This window comes from Bombina bombina, chromosome 4, assembly GCF_027579735.1.
Source record: "Bombina bombina isolate aBomBom1 chromosome 4, aBomBom1.pri, whole genome shotgun sequence".
Classification (NCBI taxonomy): domain Eukaryota; kingdom Metazoa; phylum Chordata; class Amphibia; order Anura; family Bombinatoridae; genus Bombina; species Bombina bombina.
Genome location: NC_069502.1, coordinates 453,666,162 through 453,692,844, shown reverse-complemented (window position 1 = coordinate 453,692,844; position 26,683 = coordinate 453,666,162). Strand labels below are relative to the sequence as shown.

At 39.7% G+C, this 26,683-nt stretch overlaps 1 protein-coding gene across 3 annotated transcripts in view; it reads left to right on the top strand.

Annotated features, from left to right (window-relative positions):
* Window positions 1-26,683, top strand: part of ARMC9 (armadillo repeat containing 9) — a 935,599-nt gene that overhangs the window by 906,005 nt on the left and 2,911 nt on the right. For all 3 annotated transcript variants that reach the window (XM_053710306.1, XM_053710304.1, XM_053710305.1), the window contains 2 exons: window positions 25,057-25,183; window positions 25,580-25,725. In XM_053710306.1, the coding sequence (XP_053566281.1) occupies window positions 25,057-25,183; window positions 25,580-25,725 (273 nt within the window). The remainder of the gene's footprint in view (window positions 1-25,056; window positions 25,184-25,579; window positions 25,726-26,683) is intronic.

The following is a 26,683-nucleotide window of genomic DNA, read 5'->3' as shown; positions in this document are numbered from 1 at the left end:
TGCAAACTACAGCCTGACTCTTTGTTTCTCATTGATGAAGGGCTTTTTTCTAGTTTTGCACAACTTCAGCCCTGCCCCTAGGAGCCTGTTTTGAACCGTCCTTGCCACACACTTTACCCCAGCTGCCATTTGCCATTCTTTTTGTAGGTCACTTGGTGTTATGAGTGACATTCAAGTGAGATGGCTGTCATAACGTGCAGTGGAGAGTTGATGTTGCCCTCTGCTGGTGTTTAGTTTTGTTGTCCTCAATGTCTGGTGCTTGACCTTGTTCCTATGAACCGTCATCTTTTACATTTTAAGGCTCAAAGCAACAGGACGCTCAGTGTATCCCACTGGCAGTAAAGCCAGAAGTTAACCCTTCTTTTCCTCAAACAAAACTTTCCTTTTCTTTTCTTTGGTCATGGTCCCAAAGGCAAAACTTTTTTTTTTTTTCACTTTCTGCAATGAGATTTTTTTTTAAGTGAAAATTTTTCTGCAGGTCATTTTAAAATTAAATTACATTTTAAATTAGGCAGTTACACTAAAGCCACAGCTCTATAGCAATGTGTTGATTAACTGGAGAATAAAGGACTATTTAAAGTCTTATAATATACTGCAGCAGTTGAAAATAGAATAGCAAATTAGCAGCATGAAAAAAAAAAGTGCATTGCTCACATGAATGCCAAACATTCAGGAGTCCACAGCTTTGCACACTGTGAGAGCCATCATTAATCAATGTGCTGCCATTGTGTAGCACTGCGCTGTATTTTTTTGTAACACTGTTTCACTCTGGCGGTACTGTAAAGGAAAACTTACACTGTGCAGCCAGAGCAGAGCGCTGTTTGAAGATAACAGTCTGAGGTGAATCAGCACTGCAAAGCAAAAGTGATTACAGTTCCTGCATGTGTCCTGTTCTTTCTGCAGACATGCTCCATTTTCTGACATAACATGACATCTCAGATCACAGCATGTTCTGCCTTGGGGGGGCATGGTCAATATTTTTTTTTTTCTTTTGACGTACTACTAGCACTGTTTTTGCCATCCAGCTGGTCCTACTGCAAGAGGATAGTGATGACCACAGCAGTGGTATATATAATATAATAAATGTTCTTAATGACAATATTTTTATTTGTAATTTTGGAGAAATGTTGTCAGTAGTTTATAGAATAAAACAAAAATCTTCATCTTACTCACATACCTATAAATAGTAAAACCAGAGAAACTGATAAATTTGCATTGGTCTCTTATTTTGTCAGAGCTGTATATGTATATGTGTATGTATGTATATATTTTACAGTGGTCTGTAAAATTCTTTTAACTCCTAAGGGTTTTTTAACAGCGCTTTCCCATATTCTTTCTTTTTCCATAATTTAGTTTGGTACAGTGGAGTTGGGTACTCCATTTTTCTAAACCCAGGAATCAAGCAACAGTTCTTTTACTCTTTCGAATTAATTAAATTACTGACCACTTATCTTTAATATTTCCACATATATATACTTATATATTTGATAAACCGTGCTCTCATAGCGCACAATTAATTACTAGTGGGATATTCAACTCCTGGCTAGCAGGAGGAGGCAAAGAGCACCCCAGTAAAGCAGTTAAGTGCAACTTCCCTTACCCATAATCTCAGTCATTCTCTTTGCCTCTGTCAATTGAGGATGTGCGAAGATCGTGTCTGAAGATATTTAATCCTTTTATGGGTACTTTTCCCTGCAATCAAGGATTGAGGTCTAGCTGCGTCCACGTCAATCTCTTTAGTAAGAGTAGTGGTGACTTTTAGCAGTTAAAAGGCGGTGAGGTAGTCTTTGCTTTACTTTTAACACTTTGCTACCCCTTTGTAGAAAACCAGAGTTGGTTACTCTGTTCTTTCTTTTCCTACAAGTCCACGACAGGATGTCTGAGGAGGAGGATACTTCAGTAGCTTCTGAAGGTGAAATATCAGGCTCTGATACTCTACTATGGGAGAAAAATCTTGTGAATCTTAAGAAGTTAATTTCAGATTTAAGCTTGAACATCTTCGTTTACTATTGAAGCAGGTTCTAGCTACTTTGGATGACTCTGAACCTTTGGTTGCTGTTAACCCTAAAACGTGTTCTAAACTTAACAGAGTTTATGATTCTCCCTCTTCTGTGGATGTTTTTCCTGTTCCAGACAAGATGTCTGAAATTATAGCTCAGGAATGGGATAAGCCAGGGGTTCCCTTTTCCACTTCCCCTGTTTTTAAAAAGTAGAAGGAGCTATTTCTACTCTAGCTAAAATAACTATAATTCCTATAGAGGAATGTATAGAGGATGTACATCCATCACGGATTACAGTGGCAACCTGCGGCAAGAATTGCTACGGTTGCGGGAGTAGCATCTTATTGGTGCGATGCCCTGTCTCAGAGGAGACTATGATTGAGGAGATCCAAGATAGGATCAAGGCTCTTAAATTAGCCAATACTTTTATCTGCGATGCAAACATGCAGGTAATTAGACTGGGAGCTAAGTTGTCTAGCTTCACTGTCCTAGCTCGTTGATCTCTGTGGTTAAAATCTTGGTCGGCTGATGTTTCTTCAAAGGCTAAGCTTTTGGCTTTACCTTACAAGGGTAAAACTCTGTTTGGGTCTGGCCTGGCGGAAATCATTTTAGAGATTACGGGTAGAAAGGGATCTTTCCTACCTCAGGACAAGAAGAATAGACCTAAGGGTCGACAGACTTCTAATTTTCGTTCCTTTCGCAACTTTAAAGGACAGAAGTCCTCCTCTTCTTCTTCCAAACCAGACCAATCTAGGTCCAATTGGAAATTTAGCCAGCCTTGGAATAAGGGTAAGCAAAAGAAGAAACCTTCCGCTGACTCTAAATCAGCATGAAGGGTCCGCCACCGATTCAATTTTGAATCAGGTAGGGGGCAGGCTTTCCTTTTTTCAACAGGTTTGAATACGCAATGTCCCAGATCCCGTGGGCTGTGGACATAGTATCTCAGGGTTACAAAATAGGATTCAGATCTTGACCTCCAAAGGGCAGATTTCTCCTATCAAGACTATCCTCAAACCAGGTAAGAGGGAGGCTTTCTTAAATTGCGTAGAGGACCTATCCTCCCTGGGAGTTGTTGTACCAGTCCCTTTAGAGGAATAAGTTCAAGGATTCTATTCAAATCTATTTGTGGTTCCCAAAAAGGAGGGAACTTTCCGTCCCATCCTAGACCTAAAGTGTCTCAACAAATTCCTCAGGGTCCGTCCTTAAAGATGGAAACTATTCATTCTGTTCATGATGACCATAGACCTGAAGGACGCGTATTTATATGTTTCCATTCACAAGGATCATCACCAGTTTCTAAGGTTTGCCTTTCTGGACAAGCATTTCCAGTTTGTTCCTTCAGAGAACATTCAGATTTATCGCAGAGGATAAATCTGGACCCCATGACAAGAGACTCTCTCTCTCGTGGTGGATTTCACAGGAACTTCTCTCTCAGGGCACTTGCTTCCTGAGACCTTCCTGGGTGATTGTGACTACAGACGCCAGCCTGTTAGGCTGGGGAGCTGTTTGGGGTTCTCTAAAAACTCAGGGCCTGTGGTCTCGGGAAGAATCTTCTCTTCCCATAAACATCTTGAAGTTAAGAGCAATCTTCAATGCCTTGACAGGTTGGCCTCAATTATCTTTAGTCCAGTTTATCAGATTGCAGTTGGACAACATCACCTCAGTGGCTTAAATCTACCACCAGGGAGGAACTCAGAGTTCCTTGGCCATGAAGGAGATGATTTGCATTCTACAGTGTGCGGAAGCTCACGATTGTCTCCTGTCTGGCATCCACATTCCAGGGATGGACAATTGGGAGGTGGATTTTCTGAGCAGACAGACTTTTTATCCCGGGGAGTGGGCTCTCCATCTCGAAGTGTTCTCAAGGATAACCCTCAGGTAGGGGGTTACAGAGATGGATCTCTTGGCGTCTCGTCAAAACGCCAAGCTTCCAAAGTATGGTTTAAGGTCAAAAGATTCTCAGGCCGCTCTGATAGATGCCCTGGCGGTTCCTTGGGATTTCGGTCTAGCATACCTGTTTCCTCCGTGTGCTCTCCTTCCATGAGTCATTGCTCGTATCAAGCAGGAGAGAGCGTTTGTGATTCTAATAGCTCCTGCCTGGCCTCGTAAGATCTGGTTTGCGGATCTGGTGAAGATGTCATTTCTTCCACCTTGGAAGTTACCTCTGAGGAAGGACCTTCTAATTCAGGGTCCATTCCTCCATCCAAATCTAGATTCTCTGAAGCTGACTGCTTGGAGATTGAACGCCTAGTCCTGTCTAGATGTGGTTTTTCAGAAGCGGTCATTGATACTATGCTTCAGGCTCGTAAACCAGTTACTCGCAGGATTTACCATAAGATATGGCATAAATACCTTTTTTGGTATGAAGATAAAGGTTTTTTCTGGAGTCGGGTGAGGATTTCCCGAATTTTATCTTTTCTTCAGGATGGCCTGGAGAAAGGTTTTTCAGTCAGTACTCTGCATTATCTATCCTTTTGCACAAATGTCTGGAAGACTTACCAGATGTTCAAGCTTTTGTACAGGTCCTGGTCAGAATCAGGCCTGTGTTTAAACCTGTTGCTCCTCCTTGGAGCCTTAACCTAGTTCTTAAAGTTTTGCAGCAGGCTCCATTTGAGCTGATGCATGTTGTTGATATAAAATTGTTATCTTGGAAAGTTTTGTTTCTTTTTGCTATTTCTTCCGCTCACAGAGTTTGTGAGCTTTTAGCTCTGCAGTGTGATTCCCTGTACCTTATTTTTCATGCAGATAAGGCGATCCTTTGTACTAAATTGGGGTTTCTCCCTAATGTGGTGTTGGATCGAAACACTAATCAGGAAATTATTGTTCCTCCTTTTTTGTCCTAATCATTCTTCTCATAAGGAACGTCTTTTGCATAACCTGGATGTTGTTCGTGCTCTAAAATTTTACCTACAAGCTACTAAAGATTTTCAGCAATCTTCTGCCCTGTGTGTTCTTTTCTCTGGAAAACGTAAGGGTCAGAAGGCCACTTCTACTTCTTTTTCCCTCTGGTTAAGAAGTATGATTTGTTTGGCTTATGAGACTGCTGGACAGCAGCCTCCTGAGAGAATTACGGCTCATTCCACTAGGGCTGTCTCCTCATCTTGTGCTTTCAAAAATGAAGCTTCTGTGGAACAGATTTGCAAGGCAGCAACATAGTCCTCTTTGCATACTTTTTCCAAATACTACAAATTTGATACTTTTGCCTCGGCTGAGGCCTCTTTTGGAGAAAGGTTCTTCAAGCGGTGGTGCCTTCTGTTTAGGTCCTCCTGCCTTGTTCTCCCTCCCTGTTCATTCCGTGTCCTCTAGCTTGGGTAATGGTTCCCACTAGTATTTGGAATGATGTTGTGGACTCTACATGCCATAGGAAAGAAAACAAAATGTATGCTTACCTGATAAATTTCTTTCCAGGCATGGAGAGTCCACGACCCGGCCCTCTTTTTAAAATATAATTCAGTTTTTTGGAGTAAACCTCAGGCACCTCTATACCCTTGTGTTTCTTCTTTTTCCATTTTCCTTCGGCTGAATAACTGGGGTTTATGGGTAAGGGAAGTTACACTTAAGAGCTTTGCTGGAGTGCTCTTTGCCTCCTCCTGCTGGCCAGGAGTTGAATATCCCACTAGTAATTGGAATGACGTTGTGGACTCTCCATGCCCGGAAAGAAAGAAATTTATCAGGTAAGCATAAATTTTGTTTTTCTTAACTACAACAATAGACACAGAAACTAGCTATCCTTAATGAGTATAGACAGCGTAACTGCCTGACAATGGCAGTGTTGCATTACAATAATAGGCACTAAAACTGGATTACAAATTTCACTGCACCAAGGAAAGACTGTAAATAGATTATATATGTCTGCCTTTAAAATATTAATTTTATATTAAATGTTATTTATTTACTATATATCTATATATATATATATATATATATATATATATATATATATATATGAATAATTTTGCAATTTGATACATATTTGTCTATTAGAAGTTTAGCACTGTGTATTCAGGTGTTGGGTAAGGGAAACCATGAGATGTGATATGCAATACCAGCACCGTTCCCTCCAAACAAAATATATATATTAGTAGCAAGTAGAAATGCTGCACTTTTAATAAACTACTGTTTTTAAAATGCAGCGAATACCGACCTTCTACTTGTTACTAAGTTGATTCCTGCCTGCACCCTGGTAGCTACACTGGAAATTGTGATTTTGTACGTTTGGGATAAAAAAAAAAACTATTTTATATAAATATATATAATGTGTGTTGAGTGAAAACTAAAACATGTATGGCTCCTAAATTTTTGTCCTGGCTCCTAAGAAGTCATGCACTAAATGGTTTTTACTGTGCACCGCTTGTTTCCCAAATATCCAGATTTACTGATGCATTTCTGCATCTATTACCCTACTGCCCACAATCACAGCAGCAGCTAAGATGACAAATGTATTTTCTTGACATCAAAAAATGCCACCTACTTGTGAAACTTTCAACAGTGTTTTAGGAAATGTAAAACATAAAAAACAGCTTCCTTCCACCAGCCCCAAGACAGTAGTTAGCAGGTTAAACATATTGAGGTTAATTTCAGGCTGTGTAACATCTGTATAAACCCTTGCTTATTTTGTACTTGCTGTAAAGGTATTCTTCCTATGTCAGTTATGTGCTTGATAGTAAAGGGAATGAGGAGGAGCTTGATGATTTAATATGCATTAAAGGCTTTAACAGTGCAAAAATAAAATGCTCTTATAGGTTAGAACAATTTTATTATTGCACTATTGTTTGCATATAACTGTATTTAACCTCTGCAGTGTTATTAAATACATGGTTAAAGTCATTTCTAGAGCAGCAGTGTACTACTTGGACTAGCTGAACACATCTGGTAAGCCAATGACAACTAACTACTTTTTTCATTTGCGTGCAGTGCTCATTTTAACGCTGCCGGGTTAGCGGGCATATTACAAGTTAAAGGGACAGTCTACCACAGAATTGTTATTGTTCTAAAATATAGATAATCCCTTTATTACCCATTCCCCAGTTTTGCATAACCAACACAGTTATACAGGGAGTGTATAATTATTAGGCAAATGAGTATTTAGACCACATCATCCTCTTTATGCATGTTGTCTTACTCCAAGCTGTATAGGCTCGAAAGCCTACTACCAATTAAGCATATTAGGTGATGTGCATCTCTGTAATGAGAAGGGGTGTGGTCTAATGACATCAACACCCTATATCAGGTGTGCATAATTATTAGGCAACTTCCTTTCCTTTGGCAAAATGGGTCAAAAGAAGGACTTGACAGGCTCAGAAAAGTCAAAAATAGTGAGATATCTTGCAGAGGGATGCAGCACTCTTAAAATTGCAAAGCTTCTGAAGCGTGATCATCGAACAATCAAGCGTTTCATTCAAAATAGTCAACAGGGTCGCAAGAAGCGTGTGGAAAAACCAAGGCGCAAAATAACTGCCCATGAACTGAGAAAAGTCAAGCGTGCAGCTGCCAAGATGCCACTTGCCACCAGTTTGGCCATATTTCAGAGCTGCAACATCACTGGAGTGCCCAAAAGCACAAGGTGTGCAATACTCAGAGGCATGGCCAAGGTAAGAAAGGCTGAAAGACGACCACCACTGAACAAGCCACACAAGCTGAAACGTCAAGACTGGGCCAAGAAATATCTCAAGACTGATTTTTCTAAGGTTTTATGGACTGATGAAATGAGAGTGAGTCTTGATGGGCCAGATGGATGGGCCCGTGGCTGGATTGGTAAAGGGCAGAGAGCGCCAGTCCGACTCAGACGCCAGCAAGGTGGAGGTGGAGTACTGGTTTGGGCTGGTATCATCAAAGATGAGCTTGTGGGGCCTTTTCGGGTTGAGGATGGAGTCAAGCTCAACTCCCAGTCCTACTGACAGTTTCTGGAAGACACCTTCTTCAAGCAGTGGTACAGGAAGAAGTCTGCATCCTTCAAGAAAAACATGATTTTCATGCAGGACAATGCTCCATCACACGCGTCCAAGTACTCCACAGCGTGGCTGGCAAGAAAGGGTATAAAAGAAGAAAATCTAATGACATGGCCTCCTTGTTCACCTGATCTGAACCCCATTGAGAACCTGTGGTCCATCATCAAATGTGAGATTTACAAGGAGGGCAAACAGTACACCTCTCTGAACAGTGTCTGGGAGGCTGTGGTTGCTGCTGCACGCAATGTTGATGGTGAACAGATCAAAACACTGACAGAATCCATGGATGGCAGGCTTTTGAGTGTCCTTGCAAAGAAAGGTGGCTATATTGGTCACTGATTTGTTTTTGTTTTGTTTTGAATGTCAGAAATGTATATTTGTGAATGTTGAGATGTTATATTGGTTTCACTGGTAAAAATAAATAATTGAAATGGGTATATATTTGTTTTTTGTTAAGTTGCCTAATAATTATGCACAGTAATAGTCACCTGCACACACAGATATCCCCCTAAAATAGCTAAAACTAAAAACAAACTAAAAACTACTTCCAAAAATATTCAGCTTTGATATTAATTAGTTTTTTGGGTTCATTGAGAACATGGTTATTGTTCAATAATAAAATTAATCCTCAAAAATACAACTTGCCTAATAATTCTGCACTCCCTGTATTAATATACTTTTAACCTCTGTGATTACCTTGTATCTAGGAACCTTCTTCCAGCCCCCTAATCACATGACTGTGACTGTTTATTATCTATTGTCTTGCATTTAGCATTGTTTTGTGCTAATTCTTAAATAACCCCCTGTGCCTGAACACAGTGTTATCTATATGGCCCACGTGTACTTTCTGTCTCTTTGTGTTGAAAAGATTTAAAAAGCATGTGATAAGAGGCAGCCCTCAAAGGCTTAGAAATTAGAATATGAGCCTACCTATGTTTTGTTTAAACTAAGAATACCAAGAGAAAAAAGCAAATTTGATGATAAAAGTAAATTGGAAAGTTGATTAAAATTAAAAGTCCTATCTGAATAATGAAAGTTTAATTCATACTAGACTGTCCCTTTAAAAGTAGAAAGTTAGCAATGTGCGCTAACTGTAGGACTTTAAACAATGTGATCATGTTATTTTCCCTAGACTTCAATGGGGCATGCTATTAAAAAAAAAATGACACCTCATTTGACCAACAGCACTAAAGCTGAAGGTAGTTATGAATACTTTACATTCCAACGTTCCTCACATATAAAATTTTTATTTTTAAATAAAAATATAAAGTTGAATATTTCAGCAGAGGTGTAACTAGAAACCACAGAGCCCAGGTGCAAGAATCCAAGAAGCCCCCCCCCCCCACACACACACACACACAAACACACAAATGTGAATTTGATACATATAATTTTCCATCTGATATAGGAAATAGTATACAATCATCCATAATCCATCTTATGCCTTATAAGCTACACAAGAATGTCTTCAGGTCTTCCTCCATTCTATTGCTCAATCATACAACAGTATATATATATATATATATATATATATATATATACACATACATGATTCACAACATTTTCATCTGAATATGCAATATCAGTTATTGGTGAATTCATTATCATATTCAAAATTTGATTTTATAACTCTTAGACTTTGAACTTATTTGACAAAGGAAACATGTAGAGGAGAGATAATATTTTCACTGGTATTTCAGTACATTTGTAGAAATAAAAAAAAAGAAATGCTCTATACAAAAATATGCACAAATGTAGTACTGCTGCTACCATATCTCACCAGCCAAAAGGAGCTTCTTAATTATCAACCTCATCATGACAGTCCTAACTGAATGTTAGAGATGGGTCCCCTCAGCAATGTAAAGCTACACAATATCAGAAATTTAGCAAAACTTACAAATATAGCATTAGAGACTTCATGTGCCCAGTTGCTCACTTTTTTTATTCCTCAAGAGGTCAATATTATGCTTTCCTTCTAAATACAGGGAGAGTCCACAACTGCATTCATTACATGTGGGAATACAGAACCTGGCCACCAGGAGGAGGCAAAGACACCCCAGCCAAAGGATTAAATACCTCTCCCACTTACCTCATCCCCCAGTCATTATTTGCCTTTCATCACAGGAGGTTGGCAGAGAAGTGTTGGAAGTTTTTTTGGAGCAGTTCCTTATGAGGGGTACCTGCCCTTCGGGATGGAACTGGAGTTTTAAGTAGTCTTGTCAGCATCTCAGTGAGAGCATTGATGAAATTTGGAGTCTGGAGATGCAGAATCCTGAGAGATGCAGAATCCAGACTAAGATTAACAGCTCCTATAAGCAATCAGCGTTGACTAGTTTTGATGCTTGCTTTCTTCACTCAAGTCCATGTCAGAGGCGCTGCTACTATCTGTCAAACTTGAAGAACCGTGTTACTGTTCCACGGATTGGATTCCGGTAAGATAGTTTTGTTTTATACACACATGCTATTTGCTAACAATAGAAGACAGGGTCTCAGTGGTACTCCTTTATCTTTATGGAATCAATGGTTAATATCTCCTGGGGGGGATTATTGAACAGTGGGGTCGTTTTAATCATGTTTGTTATGTGATTTTGACTGCGTATGTGTAGGGAGACATTTTATTTCTAACAGACCAGAGACGTTGCAAGCTAACTTCAACATGTCTTTATCTCCTTAAGGCCATCTGTGGCTCAGTGTATGGAGGTGATTGGTCTCATGGTGTCCAGCTTGGATATCATTTCCTTTGCCAGGTTTCACCTCAGACTGTTGCAACTGCGCATGCTGAACTAGTGGAATGGCGATCATTCAGATCTGTCTCAACAGATTTCTCTGGACAACTAATCGGGAGAATCGCTCTCTTGGTGGTTTTGTCCGGATCACTTGTCCTGAGGGACGTCCATCTCAAGACCATCCTTGGTGATTGTGACTATGGTTGCGAGTCTGTCAGCATGGGGAGCCGTTTGGGGTGCCAGGAAGGCACAGGGCATCTGGTCTCAGGAGGTAAAGCTCCCTCCTGATCTCATTTTGGATCTTCGGGCAATATACAATGCTCTGAAGTCTTGGCCTCTGCTGGGTTCGTCCCAGTTAATCAGATTCCAATCAAACAATATATCCTCGGTGGCTTACATCAACCATCAGGGGGGAACGAGAAGCTCCCTAGTTTTGAGGGAAGTATCTCAGATACTGGTGTAGGGGAGACCCGCATTTGTTCGCTGTCCGCTATCCACATTCCGGGTGTGGACAACTGGGAAGCGGATTCCTCAACAGACAACAGAGTGTTTGCAGAGATTTGCAAGATGAAGATCTTATAACGTCTTAATACCAAGCTACCCAGTTAGGGGTTGAGGTACAGGGATCCTCAGGTGGAGCTAACAGATGCATTAGTGGTGCCTTGGAGGTTCATTTAAATTTATCCTTTCTTTCTTTTGCATGATGTACAGAGTCCACGGATTCATCCTTACTTGTGGGATATTCTCCTTCCTAACAGGAAGTGGCAAAGAGAGCACCACAGCCGGCTCTAAGCAGGAACGGTAAAGGGAAAGATGTGTTAAGATGTTTATTTTTTTCATGTAATTAGCAAGAGTCCATGAGCTAGTGACGTATGGGATATACATTCCTACCAGGAGGGGCAAAGTTTCCCAAACCTTAAAATGCCTATAAATACACCCCTCACCACACCCACAATTCAGTTTTACAAACTTTGCCTCCCGTGGAGGTGGTGAAGTAAGTTTGTGCTAGATTCTTCGTTGATATGCGCTCCGCAGCAGGCTGGAGCCCGGTTTTCCTCTCAGCGTGCAGTGAATGTCAGAGGGATGTGAAGAGAGTATTGCCTATTTGAATTCAATGATCTCCTTCTACGGGGTCTATTTCATAGGTTCTCTGTTATCGGTCGTAGAGATTCATCTCTTACCTCCCTTTTCAGATCGACGATATACTCTTATATATACCATTATCTCTACTGATTCTCGTTTCAGTACTGGTTTGGCTTTCTACTATATGTAGATGAGTGTCCTGGGGTAAGTAAGTCTTATTTTCTGTGACACTCTAAGCTATGGTTGGGCACTTTTTTATAAAGTTCTAAATATATGTGTTTAAACATTTATTTGCCTTGATTCAGGATGTTCAATATTCCTTATTTCAGACAGTCAGTTTCATTATTTGGGATAATGCATTTGAATATTAAATTTTTCTTACCTTTAAAAAATTTTTCCTGTGGGCTGTTAGGCTTGCGGGGGCTGAAAATGCTTCATTTTATTGCGTCATTCTTGGCGCAGACTTTTTTGGCGAAAAAATTTCTTAGTCATTTCCGGGGTCATAGTTGTTTGTATGTGCGTCATTTTTTTGACGTTTTTTTGCACCAAAGATGTCGGCGTTACCGGATGTGGCGTCATTTTTTGCGCCAAAGCATTTAGGCGCCAAATAGTGTGGGCGTCTTTTTTGGCGCTAAAAAATATGGGCGTCACTATTGTCTCCACATTATTTAAGTCTCATTGTTTATTTGCTTCTGGTTGCTAGAAGCTTGTTCATTGGCATTTTTTCCCATTCCTGAAACTGTCATTTAAGGAATTTTGATAGATTTTGCTTTATATGTTGTTTTTTCTATTACATATTGCAAGATGTCTCAGATTGACCCTGGATCAAAAGCTACTTCTGGAAAAACGCTTGACTGAGTTCAGTCCTACCAAAGCTAAGTTCATTTATTTTAAATGTTATGAATGTTTATCTTTAGCTATGGTTTGTAATAAGTTATTATGATAAACTTTTACATGCAGAATCCATTAGTATTTATGCTTTATATATTGCCATTCTTTTTACATCTTATGTATAAGAAATATTTTTCTGATTCTATTTTAAAGGCTTTGTCTGACATTGTGGGCTCCATGTACTAAGCAGTCAGCGAGCTACCCGCAACAAATCTCGCGTCAAAATTCGCAAACTGATATGTACAAAGCCGTCAATTATGTTAAAACTCGCATCTTTAAAATTGCGAGCGTACTTATCCGCCAAACCTCGCTACCGCTCCATTTTTCACTGTAATTAGACACATTTGACCACCAACTCGCCAAAAACGAATGTACTAAAAAATCTATTTGTCCGCTCGCTACAATTTCCGCTCCCACCTCGTTATTTTTGCCTCGCCACCTTTTAGGTGGCGGGCAAGGTACAAAACAATAGGAAAGTCAATCTAGACGCCAGTCTAGACATATATAAAAGGCAGTAATATCAGCATTGTACTTACAGCATAACTGGCGTCTAATTTGTCTCTCATTTCCATGTACATAAATTGCGCCAAATTTGTCGACTGTAATTAAAGAGTAATCTATATTTTAAATTTGTATTGTATAGTTGTCAATCTTTATAATTATTTTTATATTAATATTTATATATTATCAGATCCAGATGAAGCCATATCCAAATTGTAAATAAATATTACAAAAATAACGCTCTGTTATCACTCTTCAAAAAATTTTGAACAATAATAAAGTTGTTTAGATAAGTTGAACTTTTATAGGAGCAAAATTCTATTCCCGCGACTACTATGATGTTCGTGACACCTTGCATGTCACGTGTTAATAATTGGCCAGACAATTCAACTGAAAGTTAAGTACATCAGCTTAGTCGCGGCGAGCGAGGCGTCAAATTTATCAACAATCCGCAACTGCTCGCGGCGGGCTAGACTTGTCTATTTATTGGGGGAATATTAGTACATAGCGACAGCGGACACCATTTCGCCCGCGGCGAGTAACGGCGAGTTTATCCGTGTCTACAATGACGGATGAATTGACGGCTTAGTACATGGAGCCCTGTGCCTTCTAATAAAAAAATTTTAGGTCTTTTTCACTTCTTTTTTATTTATTGAAGTTTCAAATGACCAACAACATACTGATTTATCCTTCTCTGATGATGTTTTTTTCTCATTCAGAATTTTCTTCATCAGATATTGACACTAACAAATATACTTTTTTATTATTTTTTTATTAAAGTACATTTGTTCTTTGTTGAAAAGGTGTTGTTTATTTTGGATATTAAGGTAACTAGTTCTTTTTCAAGACTAGCTAACACTATTTCTGCTTATTTATTCTTCTGTGTTTTCAGAGGTTTTCTTTCCAATTCCTCATACTAGGGAATGGAATAGGCTGAGATTTTTCTTTTATTCCTTCTTCAAAGGTTTTAAACTATATTCTTTGCCAGCAGTTAAATTTAATTTGGAGGGTTCTCCAATTTATTGGGGCTATCTCTACTCCTACTAATTATGCTATTGTTTCTATAGCAAAATAGTATTTATTTTCCTTTAGATGGTTGTATCTTATTTATGGAAAATTATTTAGTTTCAGGTACTTTTCTTGGTCCTGTGATTTATTTGGATGTTGCAATTGCTTCATTTTGTTCTGTTTACTTTAAGATCAAGTATCAGATTATGATTTATTTTAGCATTGTTAAGGGACAACATTTACTAGACTAGGTGCTGTTGCATTTGTCTTGTTGTTTTGCATTTTTTGATTATGCAAGTCCACTGTATTGACTGGTCCTTTAACTGGACTATCATGCTAATAATTTAATTTGTGTCTTCATTTTATTGAATATTTTCGCAAATGAGGGTTAATCTATGTCTTTAGCTATTTTTAGCTAGAAGAATTTTGTGATTTTTAAAAATCCATATTTCTTTTGTTCTAAGATAATCAATTATTTGTTTTATAATTGGATTCAATTCTTAACTGTTACTCTGGGCTTCAAGATTGAGTTCTAAGACTAAAACTTTAAGCTTATACTAGTTTGGTTGTTCTTATTAAGGAACGAATTCCTGAATTCTTTCCCAAGTAACATGTTTTTAAATTGGAAATTTTTCAGTTCGAAATCAGCTCCCTAAAATTGCGATGTACGTGCCGTATTCCAGCTTGGCTGGCAAGGGGCAGGTTAAGACTTCTTTGAAATTTATTTCTATTTGGTCCAAATTTCTTTGATTTTATTCCAGTAAGGCTAACACTTTTTTTAAGTGTGTTTCGGTCCTATATATTTTGGGTACTGTTGAAGCATGGCTGGGCACCCATGGGGTTCAAGCGCTGCTCAGACCTGGAATCTTCTGGGGTATTTCTTCCAGTTCCATTTTTAGGAACTGGGTGAGTTTTATTCAAACTATTCTGCCTTTTTTTGGTCAGTGATAGCATTATTTGTTTTCATTAGATACAATAAATGCATATTTTCATTTTTCTGTTTTCATTCAGATTATTTTCTGAAGATGCGGAATCTCATATGATTCACTTTGCTCCTCAGGACATAGTTAGAGGATCTTTTTTTCAAAAGCTCTTGATTCCTCACACAAGGGTCGCCTTTTTTAGGTTTCCAGATAGTTTGTGTCACTGTCTTTGTCTCTATCAGACAAGGGACAATTTTATTGTGTTCCGTTTGTCGGTACCTTTAGTCTCTATTATTTCCTTCAGTTGCTATATATGCATAGAAGTTTTAGGTCTTATGGCCACAGCGTTGGATTTAATTCCCTTTGCTCATTTTCAATAGAAAGAACATTTCCAGTCTTTTATGCTGAATTATGGTGCAGGGTTTCTAGGATTTCGCATTTTAAATCTTCGAATCCTAATATTTATCTCTCTTGATTTGGTGGTTAAGATCACCATCATTTAGTTCTACAGGTCTCTTCGTTTCTTTCAACCTGGACCATGATCTCTACAGATGTGAGTCTTTTTGGTTGGGATGCTGTCTGTGGATCTCTGTCAGTACAAGGGGTTTGGAAATCTCAGGAGGCGAGATTACCATTTGATATTTTAGAACTCCGTGTTTTCTCAGAGTTTTTCAGTTAGTTTCTTTTTGAAGAAGAGACGTTTAATGTTTTTCAGACAATATCACTACTATGGTGTATGTCAATCATCAGAGTAGGACTATCAGTCCTTAGGCTGTGACAGAAGTGTCTCGGATATTAGCTTGGGCTAAATCCAGCTCCTATCTAAATTCTGTGGTTTTTTTCCCAGGTTTAGATATTTGGGAAGCGGATTATCTCTGTTAATCAAGCTTTTCTTCTGGGAGAATGGTCTCTCTTACCCAGATATGTTTTTCATCTCATCTGAATAAAGAACTTCCCAGGGGCCTATTAAGGTCCGGAAATCTTCAGGCGGAAGTAGTGTATGCATTGACATTTCTTTGGAATTATCTTTTTTGCCTATTTCTTTCCGTCTCTAGTTCTTCTTCCAAAATTCTTATGGAGTATTTGTTTGTTATGCTGGTAGCTCCAGCATGGCCTCTCAGGTTTTGGTATACGAATCTCATTCGGATGGCCAGTTGCCAACGTTGGACACCTCCGTTTAAACCAGACCTTTTCTTTCTCAAGGCCATTTTTTCCATCAGGATCTCAAATCATTACATTTGAAGGGATGGAGATTGAACGCTTGGTTTTTAGTCATAGGGGTTTTTCTGACTCATTGATTAATACTATGTTTCAGGCTCATAAATCTGTCTCTAGAAAGATTTATATTGAGTCTGGAAGACCTACTTTTCTTGGCATTCTTTTAAAATTCATAGAATTTTATTATTTTTTCAGATTGGTTTGGATAAGGTTTTGTCTTCAATTCTTTGTTAGGACAAATCTCTACTCTTTCTGTTCTTTTTTCACAGAAAGATTGCTAATCATCCTGATATTCAATGTGTTGTACAGGCTTTGGTCCATATCAAGCCTGTCATTAATTCAATCTCTCTTCTTTGGAGTCTCAATTTGGTGCTGAGGGCTTTACAGGCTCCTCCGTTTGAAACTATTCATTTTCTGAACGTTAAATTACTTTCTTGGAAAAGTATTGTTCCTTTTGGTTATTTCTTCTACTAGAAGAGTTTTTGAGTTATCTGCTCTTTTTTGTGAATATCCTTTTCTGATTTTTCATCAGGATAAGGCAGTGTTACTTCCTGATATTCATCATTTTGTTCAGGTTTTGATTCATATAAAAACTGTTATTAAGCCAATTTCTTCTCCTTGGAGTCTTAATTGGGTTCTGAAGGTTTTTCAGGCTCTTCTATTTTGAGCATATGCTTGCTCTGGACATTCATTACTTTCATGGGAAGTATTGTTCTTTTTGGACATCTCTTCAGCTAGAACAGTTTTTGAATTATCTGTTCTTTCTTGTGAATCTCCTTGTTCTGATTTTTCATCAGGATAAGGTGTTTTTTTGCTGTCCTCATTTCAATTTTCACCTAAGTTGTGAATTCTAACAACATTAGTGGAGGAATTATTGTCTTTCCTTGTGTCCTAATCCTAAGAATTCTTTGGTAAGATTCTTACATTCTTTAGGATGTGGTAAGAGTTTTGAAATATTATGTTGAAGCTACTCAGATTTCAGTCAGACTTCTAGTCTATTAGTTATCTTTTCTGGTTTTAGGAAGGTCAGAAGGCTTCTGCCATTTCTTTGGCATCTTGGTTAAGCTTTTGATTCATCATGCTTATTTGGAGTTGGATTATTCCCCGTCTCAGAGGATTACGGCTCATTCTACTAGGTCAGTTTCTACTTCCTGGGCTTTTTAAGAATGAAGCTTCTGTTGATCAAATTTGCAAAGCAGCAACTTGGTCTTCTTTGCATACTTTTACTAAATTCTACCATTTTGATATTTTCTCTTCAGCAGTTTTTGGTAGAATAGTACTTCAGGCAGCTGTTTCAGTTTGATTCTTCTGCTTATAATTTCAGTTTTTTTCATTATTAAAATTGAAACTTTTGATTTGGGTAGTGGATACATTTTTCAGCGGAATTGGCTGTCTTTATTTTATCCCTCTCTCTCTAGTGACTCTTGCGTGGAAGTTCCACATCTTGGGTATTTATATCCCATACGTCACTAGCTCATGGACTCTTGCTAATTACATGAAAGAAAACATAATTTATGTAAGAACTTACCTGATAAATTCATTTCTTTCATATTAGCAAGAGTCCATGAGGCCCACCCTTTTTTGTGGTGGTTATGATTTTTTTGTATAAAGCACAATTATTCAAATTCCTTATTTTTTTGATGCTTTCGCTCTTTTCTTATCACCCCACTTCTTGGCTATTCGTTAAACTGAATTGTGGGTGTGGTGAGGGGTGTATTTATAGGCATTTTAAGGTTTGGGAAACTTTGCCCCTCCTGGTAGGAATGTATATCCCATACGTCACTAGCTCATGGACTCTTGCTAACATGAAAGAAATGAATTTATCAGGTAAGTTCTTACATAAATTATGTTTTTTAACTACAATCAAGAGTTTGTTATTTTTAAATGGTACCGGTGTTGTACTATTTACTTTCAGGCAGGACATAGATGAAGATTTCTGCCTGGAGGATTATGATCTTAGCATTTGTAACTAAGGTCCACTGCCTTTTGGTTTGAGGCTCTGAAAGAGGCTCTTCAGATGGAGACCCCACTAGATGATATTTTGGACAGAACTAAGGCTCTTAAGTTGGCTAATTCTTTTATTACAGACGCCGCTTTTCATCTTGCTAAGTTAGCGGCAAAGAATTCAGGTTTTGCCATTTTAGCGCTTAGAGAGTTATGGCTTAAGTCCTGGTCAGCTGATGTGTCATCTAAATCTAAGCTTTTGTCCATCCCTTTCAAAGGTAAGACCTTATTCGGGCCTGCACTGAAAGAGATCATTTCTGACATTACTGGAGGGAAGGGTCATTCCCTCCCTCAGGATAAGTCAAATAAGACAAGGACCAAACAAAATAATTTTCGTTCCTTTCGAAACTTCAGGAGTGGCCCCACTTCCTCTTCCTCTGCTGCAAAGCAAGAGGGAAACTTTGCTCAATCCAAGCCAACCTGGAGACCTAATCAGTCTTGGAACAAGGGTAAACGGGCCAAAAAGCCTGCAGCTGCCTCTAAGACAGCATGAAGGGGTAGCCCCCGATCCAGGACCGGATGTAGCAGGGGGCAGACTCTCTTTCTTTGCTCAGGCCTGGGCAAGAGACGTTCAGGATTCCTGGGCAGTAGAAATTGTAACCCAGGGATACCTTCTAGATTTCAAGGACTCCCCTCCAAGGGGGAGGTTCCATCTTTCTCAATTGTCTGTAAACCTGACAAAAAGAGAGGCGTTCTTACGCTGTGTAGAAGACCGTTTTACCATGGGAGTGATCTGCCCTGTTCCAAAAGCAGAACAAGGACAGGGGTTCTACTCCAATCTGTTTATTGTTCCCAAAAAGGAGGGAACATTCAGACCAATTCTGGATCTCAAGATCCTAAACCAGTTCCTAAGAGTCCCATCCTTCAAGATGGAGACCATTCGGACTATCTTACCATTGATCCAGGAGGGTCAATATATGACCACCGTGGATTTAAAGGATGCGTATCTACACATTCCTATCCACAAAGATCATCACCAGTTCCTCAGGTTCGCCTTTCTGGACAAGCATTATCAGTTTGTGGCTCTTCCTTTCGGGTTGGCCACGGCACCACGTATCTTCAAGAAGGTGCTAGGGTCCCTTCTGGCGGTTCTAAGGCCACGGGGCATAGCAGTGGCGCCTTATCTAGACGACATTCTGATTCAAGCGTCGACCTTCCAATTAGCCAGGTCTCACACGGACTTAGTGTTGGCCTTTCTAAGATCTCACGGGTGGAAGGTGAACGCAAAAAAGAGTTCTCTTTCCCCCCTCACAAGAGTTTCATTTCTAGGGACTCTGATAGACTCTGTGGACATGAAAATATTTCTGACAGAGGTCAGGAAATCAAAGATTTTGTCCACCTGCCGAGCTCTTCACTCCATTCCTCAGCCGTCAGTGGCTCAGTGTATGGAGGTAATCGGTCTAATGGTAGCGGCAATGGACATAGTTCCGTTTGCTTGCTTGCATCCCAGACCACTGCAACTATGCATGCTCAATCAGTGGAATTGGGATTATGTGGATTTATCTCCTCAGATAAATCTGGATCAAGAGACCAGAGACTCTCTTCTTTGGTTGTCACAGGATCATCTGTCCCAGGGAATGTGTTTCCGCAGGCCAGAATGGGTTATAGTGACGACAGACGCCAGCCTTCTGGGCTGGGGTGCAGTCTGGAATTCCCTAAAGGCTCAGGGGTTGTGGACTCGCGAGGAGGATCTCCTACCGATAAATATTCTGAAAGAGCGATTTTCAATGCTCTCCAGGCATGGCCTCAGCTGGCTGCGGTCAGATTCATCAGGTTTCAGTCGGACAACATCACAACAAGGAGTTCCTTAGCGATGATAGAGGTCTCAAGGATAATCCAATGGGCAGAGGCTCACTCTTGCCATCTGTCAGCGATCTATATCCCAGGTGTAGAAAATTGGGAGGCAGACTTTCTAAGTCGTCAGACTTTTCATCCGGGGGAGTGGGAACTCCATCCGGAGGTGTTTGCTCAACTGGTTCGGCTATGGGGCACACCAGAATTGGATCTGATGGCGTCTCATCAGAACACCAAACTTCCTTGTTACGGCTCCAGGTCAAGGGATCCTCAGGCAGTACTGATAGATGCTCTAGCAGTACCCTGGTTGTTCAACCTGGATTATTTGTTTCCACCGTTCCCTCTCCTTCCACGTCTGATTGCCAGAATCAAACAGGAGAGAGCATCAGTGATTTTGATAGCGCCTGCGTGGCCACGCAGGACTTGGTATGCAGACCTGGTGGACATGTCATCTCTTCCACCATGGTCTCAGGACCTTCTGATTCAAGGTCCATTCAAGCATCCAAATCTAATTTCTCTGCAACTGACTGCTTGGAGATTGAACGCTTGATTCTATCAAAGCGGGGTTTCTCTGAGTCAGTCATAAATACCTTGATTCAGGCTCGAAAGCCTGTTACCAGGAAAATCTATCATAAGATATGGCGTAAATATCTTTTTTGGTGCGAATCCAAATTTTTCTCCTGGAGTAAAATTAGGATTCCTAGGATTTTGTCTTTTCTCCAAGAGGGATTGGAGAAAGGATTGTCAGCTAGTTCTTTAAAAGGACAGATATCTGTTCCAGACGTTCGGGCTTTTTGTCAGGCTTTAGCTAGAATTAAGCCTGTGTTTAAATCTGTTGCTCCGCCATGGAGTCTTAATTTAGTTCTTAGTGTTCTGCAGGGGGTTCCGTTTGAACCCATGCATTCCATAGATATTAAGCTTTTATCTTGGAAAGTTTTGTTCCTAGTTGCTATCTCTTCAGCTCGAAGAGTTTCTGAACTTTCTGCATTGCAATGTGACTTGCCTTATCTTGTGTTCCATGCTGATAAGGTGGTTTTACGTACCAAGCCTGGGTTCCTACCTAAGGTTGTTACTAACAGGAATATCAATCAGGAAATTGTTGTTCCTTCTCTGTGTCCTAATCCTTCTTGTAAATAGGAGCATCTGTTGCACAACTTGAACGTAGTTTGTGCTTTGAAATTTTATTTGCAGGCAACCAAAGATTTTTGTCAAACTTCTTCTTTGTTTGTTGTCTATTCTGGAAAGCGTAAGGGTCAAAAGGCTACGGCAACTTCTCTTTCCTTTTGGCTGAAAAGCATCATCCGTTTGGCTTATGAGACTGCTGGGCAGCAGCCTCCTGAAAGGATTACAGCTCATTCTACTAGAACGGTAGCTTCCACATGGGCTTTTAAAAATTATGCTTCTGTTGAACAGTTTTGTAAGGCTGCGACTTGGTCTTCGCTTCATACCTTTTCAAAATTTTACAAATTTGATACTTTTGCTTCTTCGGAGGCTATTTTTGGGAGAAAGATTTTGCAAGCAGTGGTGCCTTCTGTTTAGGTTTCTGTCTTGTCCCTCCCTTCATCTGTGTCCTAAAGCTTTGGTATTGGTATCCCACAAGTAAGGATGAATCCGTGGACTCGGTACATCATGCAAAATAAAACAAAATTTATGCTTACCTGATACATTTCTTTCTTTTGCGATGTACCGAGTCCACGGCCCGCCCTGTCTATTCAAGACAGATGGTATTTTTGTTTATAAACTTCAGTCACCTCTGCACATTATAGTTTCTCCTTTTTTCTTCCTAAGCCTTTGGTCGAATGACTGGGGGGTGGAGTTAAGGGGGGAGCTATATAGGCAGCTCTGCTGTGGTGCTCTCTTTGCCACTTCCTGTTAGGAAGGAGAATATCCCACAAGTAAGGATGAATCCGTGGACTCAGTACATCGCAAAAGAAATTTATCAGGTAAGCATAAATTTTGTTTTTATTACTTCCTAGTGTAGTGGCTCGAGTCAAGCAGGCATCATTGATACTGACTGCTCCTTCTTGGCCGCGAAGGATATGGTTCGCGGATCTAGGGGGATGTCATCATTTAATCCGTGGAAGTTACCTTGTCGCTGGGATCTGCTGACCAAGTTCTCTCTGTTCATCAATATCTAGATTCTCTGAGGCTGACTGCGTGGAGATTGAACGCTTAGTCCTAGCCAAGATAGGGTTTTCTGAGTGAGTTATTTTTACTCTCATTCAAGCTCGTAAGCTGGTTGCTCGTCGCATCTATCATAAGGTGTGGAGGACCTACTTATTCTGTTCTCCAGGATAACCTGAAGAAGGGCTTTTCTGCAAGTCCCCTGAAGGGACAGTTTTTGGCCCTGTCTGTGTTACTGCACAAGAGGTTTGCAGAGCTTCCAGATGTTAAATTGTTGTCTTGGAAGGTTACTTTTCTACTGACTATTGCTTCTGCGCGCAGAGTATCTGTGATTGCTGCTTTGCAATGCGTCCCTCCTTATATGGCTTTTCATGCCGATAAGGCTGTTCTACGAACCAAGTTAGGTTTTCTTCCTAAGGTTGTGTCAATTCGCAACATCAATCAAGAGATTGGGGTTCCTTTCTTATGTCCTAATACTTCTTCGTTGAAGGAACGCTTACAACAAATTTCTGGATGTGGTTTGTGCCTTGAAGTTCTAGCTTCGGGGCCACAAAGGAATTTAGACAAACCTCTTTCTCTGTTTGTTCTCTTTTCTGGGAAGCGTAGGGGTCAGAGGGCCTCTTCGACTTCCTTATCTTTTTGTCTGAGGAGTGTCACCCATTTAGCATAGAAACGGTGGGACATAAACCTCCTCTGAGGATTACGGCTCATTCTACGAGAGCAGTGGTTTCCTCTTGGGCCTTCAAAATGAGGCCTCTATGGATCAGATGTGTAAGGCGGCTATCTGGTTCTTCTTACATACTTTTTCCAAAATTTTAAAAGTTTGATGTTTTTGCTTCTGCTGAAGCAGCCTTCGGGAGAAAGGTTTTGAGGCTGTGGTGCCCTTAGATTAGGGTCCGCCTCTCCTTTTTCCCTCCCGTTTAGCATTCCGTGTACTCTAGAGCTTGGGTATATGTTTCCCACAAGTAAGGAATGCAGCTGTGGACTCTTCCCATGTTAAAATGGAAAACATAAATTATGCTAACCTGATAATTTCATTTCCATCTGTATGGGAAAGAGTCCACAGCTCCCGCCCCTGTTCTCCGATGGGCGGCCCTAAATTTGAATTTTTTTCTTCTGGCACCATTTATACCCTGATATTTCTCCTACTGTTCCATGTTCCCTCAGCAGAATTACTGGGGTTATGAGGAAGTGGGGGAGGTATTTAAGCCTTTGGCTGGGGTGTCTTTGCCTCCTTCTGGTGGCCAGGTTCAGTATTTCCCACAAATAAGGAATGCAGCTGTGGACTCTTCCCATACAGATGGAAAAGAAATTATCAGGTAAGCAAACATTTTCTTATCAGGTAAGCATAATTTATGTTTTTATTGATTTCAGATTACATAACAGTCCAGCAACATAAATGTCAAAGTATATCATTTAAAAAAAAAAAGGTTTCAAAAAAGCACTTAAAAAACATACAAATTATTTAACTAAAAAAGCATCATGCGTTAGACAAAGGATTTATGGGAAATAATGTTTTAGAAACAAGTTTAAAAGAGGCCCTTGCAAAAGAGAAACTATGCAGTGGTGGGAATGAGTAAAGATAAGAGAAAAAGGATAGGGAGACCCTGCTGGATAACGTACAGAGTAAATATTGATAACTCTTGTTGAACCTGTATGTTAATTATGAATGAAGAGGGGAGATATGGATTCCTCAGGTATGCTGTAGTACAGGGGTAGTGAACCTTTGGAACAAGTGTCCTGTGTGGCACTGAAAAAAACCTGTCTGGTTTCAGGCTGCAGTTGTAGTAAATTATTATGAATCTGCAGGTGTTGAAATAAATCCTGGATTTGTAAGAAAAATCACTTTTAATGTTTCTCCACTGTCCCTTTACATTAAAAAGATGCCCTGAGCCCTGGTGAGATTGCATTTACATTGCCTTGGGCACAAGTTATGCCACCCCTGCTGTAGTGGCTTTATATGTAATGCTAAAGGCATGTGTAATGAAAAAGACACAGTGACAGGGCTCATGTTGCTATTTTAGCAGCTCCCATAGCAATAAATTGCTCCTACTGTTTGTTTGTGCTGTCGCAATGCAGGGATTGGCTACTTAAAGGGACATAAAAGTGTAAAAACAAAATGCCCTGATGTTAGAACTTTGTATCATTGCACTATTGCTTGTCTACAGCTGTGTTTAACCCCTGCAAAGGCTTTAAAGGGACATGAAACCCAAACTTTTCATTAATGATTAAGACAGAGAATACAATTTTAAACAACTTTCCAAATTACTTCTATCATTTAATGCTTCATTCTTTTGGTATCCTTTTTTGAAGCAGCAGCAATGCACTACTGCGACAATTACATGATGCAGATATGTGCAGCCACCAATCAGCAGCTCCAGAGCCTTCCTAGGTATCCTTTTCAGCAAAGGAAAGAGAGAAACAAATTAGATATTAGAAGTAAATTGGAAAGTTGTTTAATATCACATCCTCTATCTCAATCACGAAAGAACAATTTTGAGTTTCATGTCCATTTAAAGTGAGCTCCAAAGCAGCAGCAGCACATTACTGGGAGCTAGCCGAAAACACCTGGTGAGTCAATCAGCAGCTAGGTCCCAGTAGTGCAATGCTGCTCCCTGAGCCTACCAAGGTATGATTTTCAACAAAGGATAACAAGATAACAAGTAAATTTAATAATCAAAGTCAACTGAGAAGTCTGTTAAAATGTTGTGTTCTTTCTAAACAATGACAGTTAAATGTCTTTATTATAGTTGTAGTTTTGTCACCTTGCTTTTTTGTGGGGGTAAAATATGTACTGTGTTTGGTATAACTGAGTATTACTTTACTCCTATTATAGCCATTGATTCTGAAGCATCTCAGGTCCTATCACCAACCAGCCGAACAGACCAGCGGGGGGCAGTGACTCCTGCATCACCACGGCTACTTGATTTGGGACTAGACAAAAGTAATGGCCATACCAGCAGGTAAACATTGTAGTGCCGGAGAACTCACTACTATAATACACAGCGCTCCCGTCACACAGCTGTATACGTCCTGCCATATTGTGCACACTGTGTGTCTTTACTATTCATTTGCATTATGGCATTTTATAAATGAACACTAAATAGTGCTGCTGAGGGATGTGCAGTCACTACACAGAACAATTGGTTTATACTACACCAAGCTGAGCACTAATTCATGTTTATAAGACACTTACCTAGTGTAGGAATCTGTTACTATAAGTAAAGCTAAAGAGTGTGTACATTTGTTGTCATTTATTTGAGTCTACAACTGTTTAAAGCCGGTGAACTAGACCTGATTCAAGACTTCCCATCGGTTCAGCATTTTTAATATCTGATCATTGTATATAAAAATTGCAGATCTTGGCTGTCCCAGGCCTCTGAGCTGCCGAGTGTCAGCCCCCGTAAGGCAAAGACCCCCACCATCGCACCCCAGTTCTCCCAGTCTGGTCCACAACAAACCAGCCGCCCGAGCTCTGCTGGATCCTCTACGCGCAGTAGACAGAGTAAGTGGTATGAAGAGGAAGGGTTTCTGGTTTACTTGATGTGTTTACAGACTTCTGAATGGATTTATCAGCTGCTTTATCTACAAGTGAGAAAGGAATTGTTTAAAGGGACAGTATACACTCATTTTCATATAACTGCATGTAATAGACACTACTATAAAGAATAAGATGCACAGATACTGATATAAAAATCCAGTATAAAACTGTTTAAAAACGTACTTAGAAGCTGTCAGTTTGGCTCTGTTGAAAAGGCCGCTGGAAAGCCCACTGCAAGTGGCAAATAAGACACTCCCCCCCTCCCCCTTCTTTTGCATATGAAAAGTCCCTTTACACAAACAGGAGCAAGCTGGAGTAGGTAGCTGAGCGTATTCACATAAAACTTTGGGGCTTGGTTAGGAGTCTGAAAATCAGAGCAATGTTATTTAAAAATAAGCAAAACTATACATTAATTTAAAAAAAAAAACTTTATGGGCTATATAAATAGATCATCTACAAAACATTTATGCAAAGAAAAAATGAGTGTATAATGTCCCTTTAAATGAGCAAGCAAAAGGGATATCTGTATTGTTACAGGGACAGTTTTTACTACTATTATTTTTCAATAGCCAAACTCCACCCACATCTGGCTTTAGTCCACAGACATAAAGACTAGCCACTGTTAAAAAAAAAATAAGTATAAAATGCATTGTTTTCCAGTTGGTATCTGATAAAGCCATTTAGGGACAGATATGTAGCAGAGTTAGCCTTGAGGTGTTAGCAGGGCGCATTGCAAGTTCTGAGAATTAGAAACTGCTCAGTTTTCAAAGCTAGATTACATGAAATAGGGGCCACATAAATAATGACAAAATATTGCACAAAACTAAGCATTTTATATAACAAAATCACCAGGTGTTTACTGCTTCTTTTAATGATGAGTCTACAAATGTGTATGTGAGTCACTGCTCCTTTCTGTTTGTCT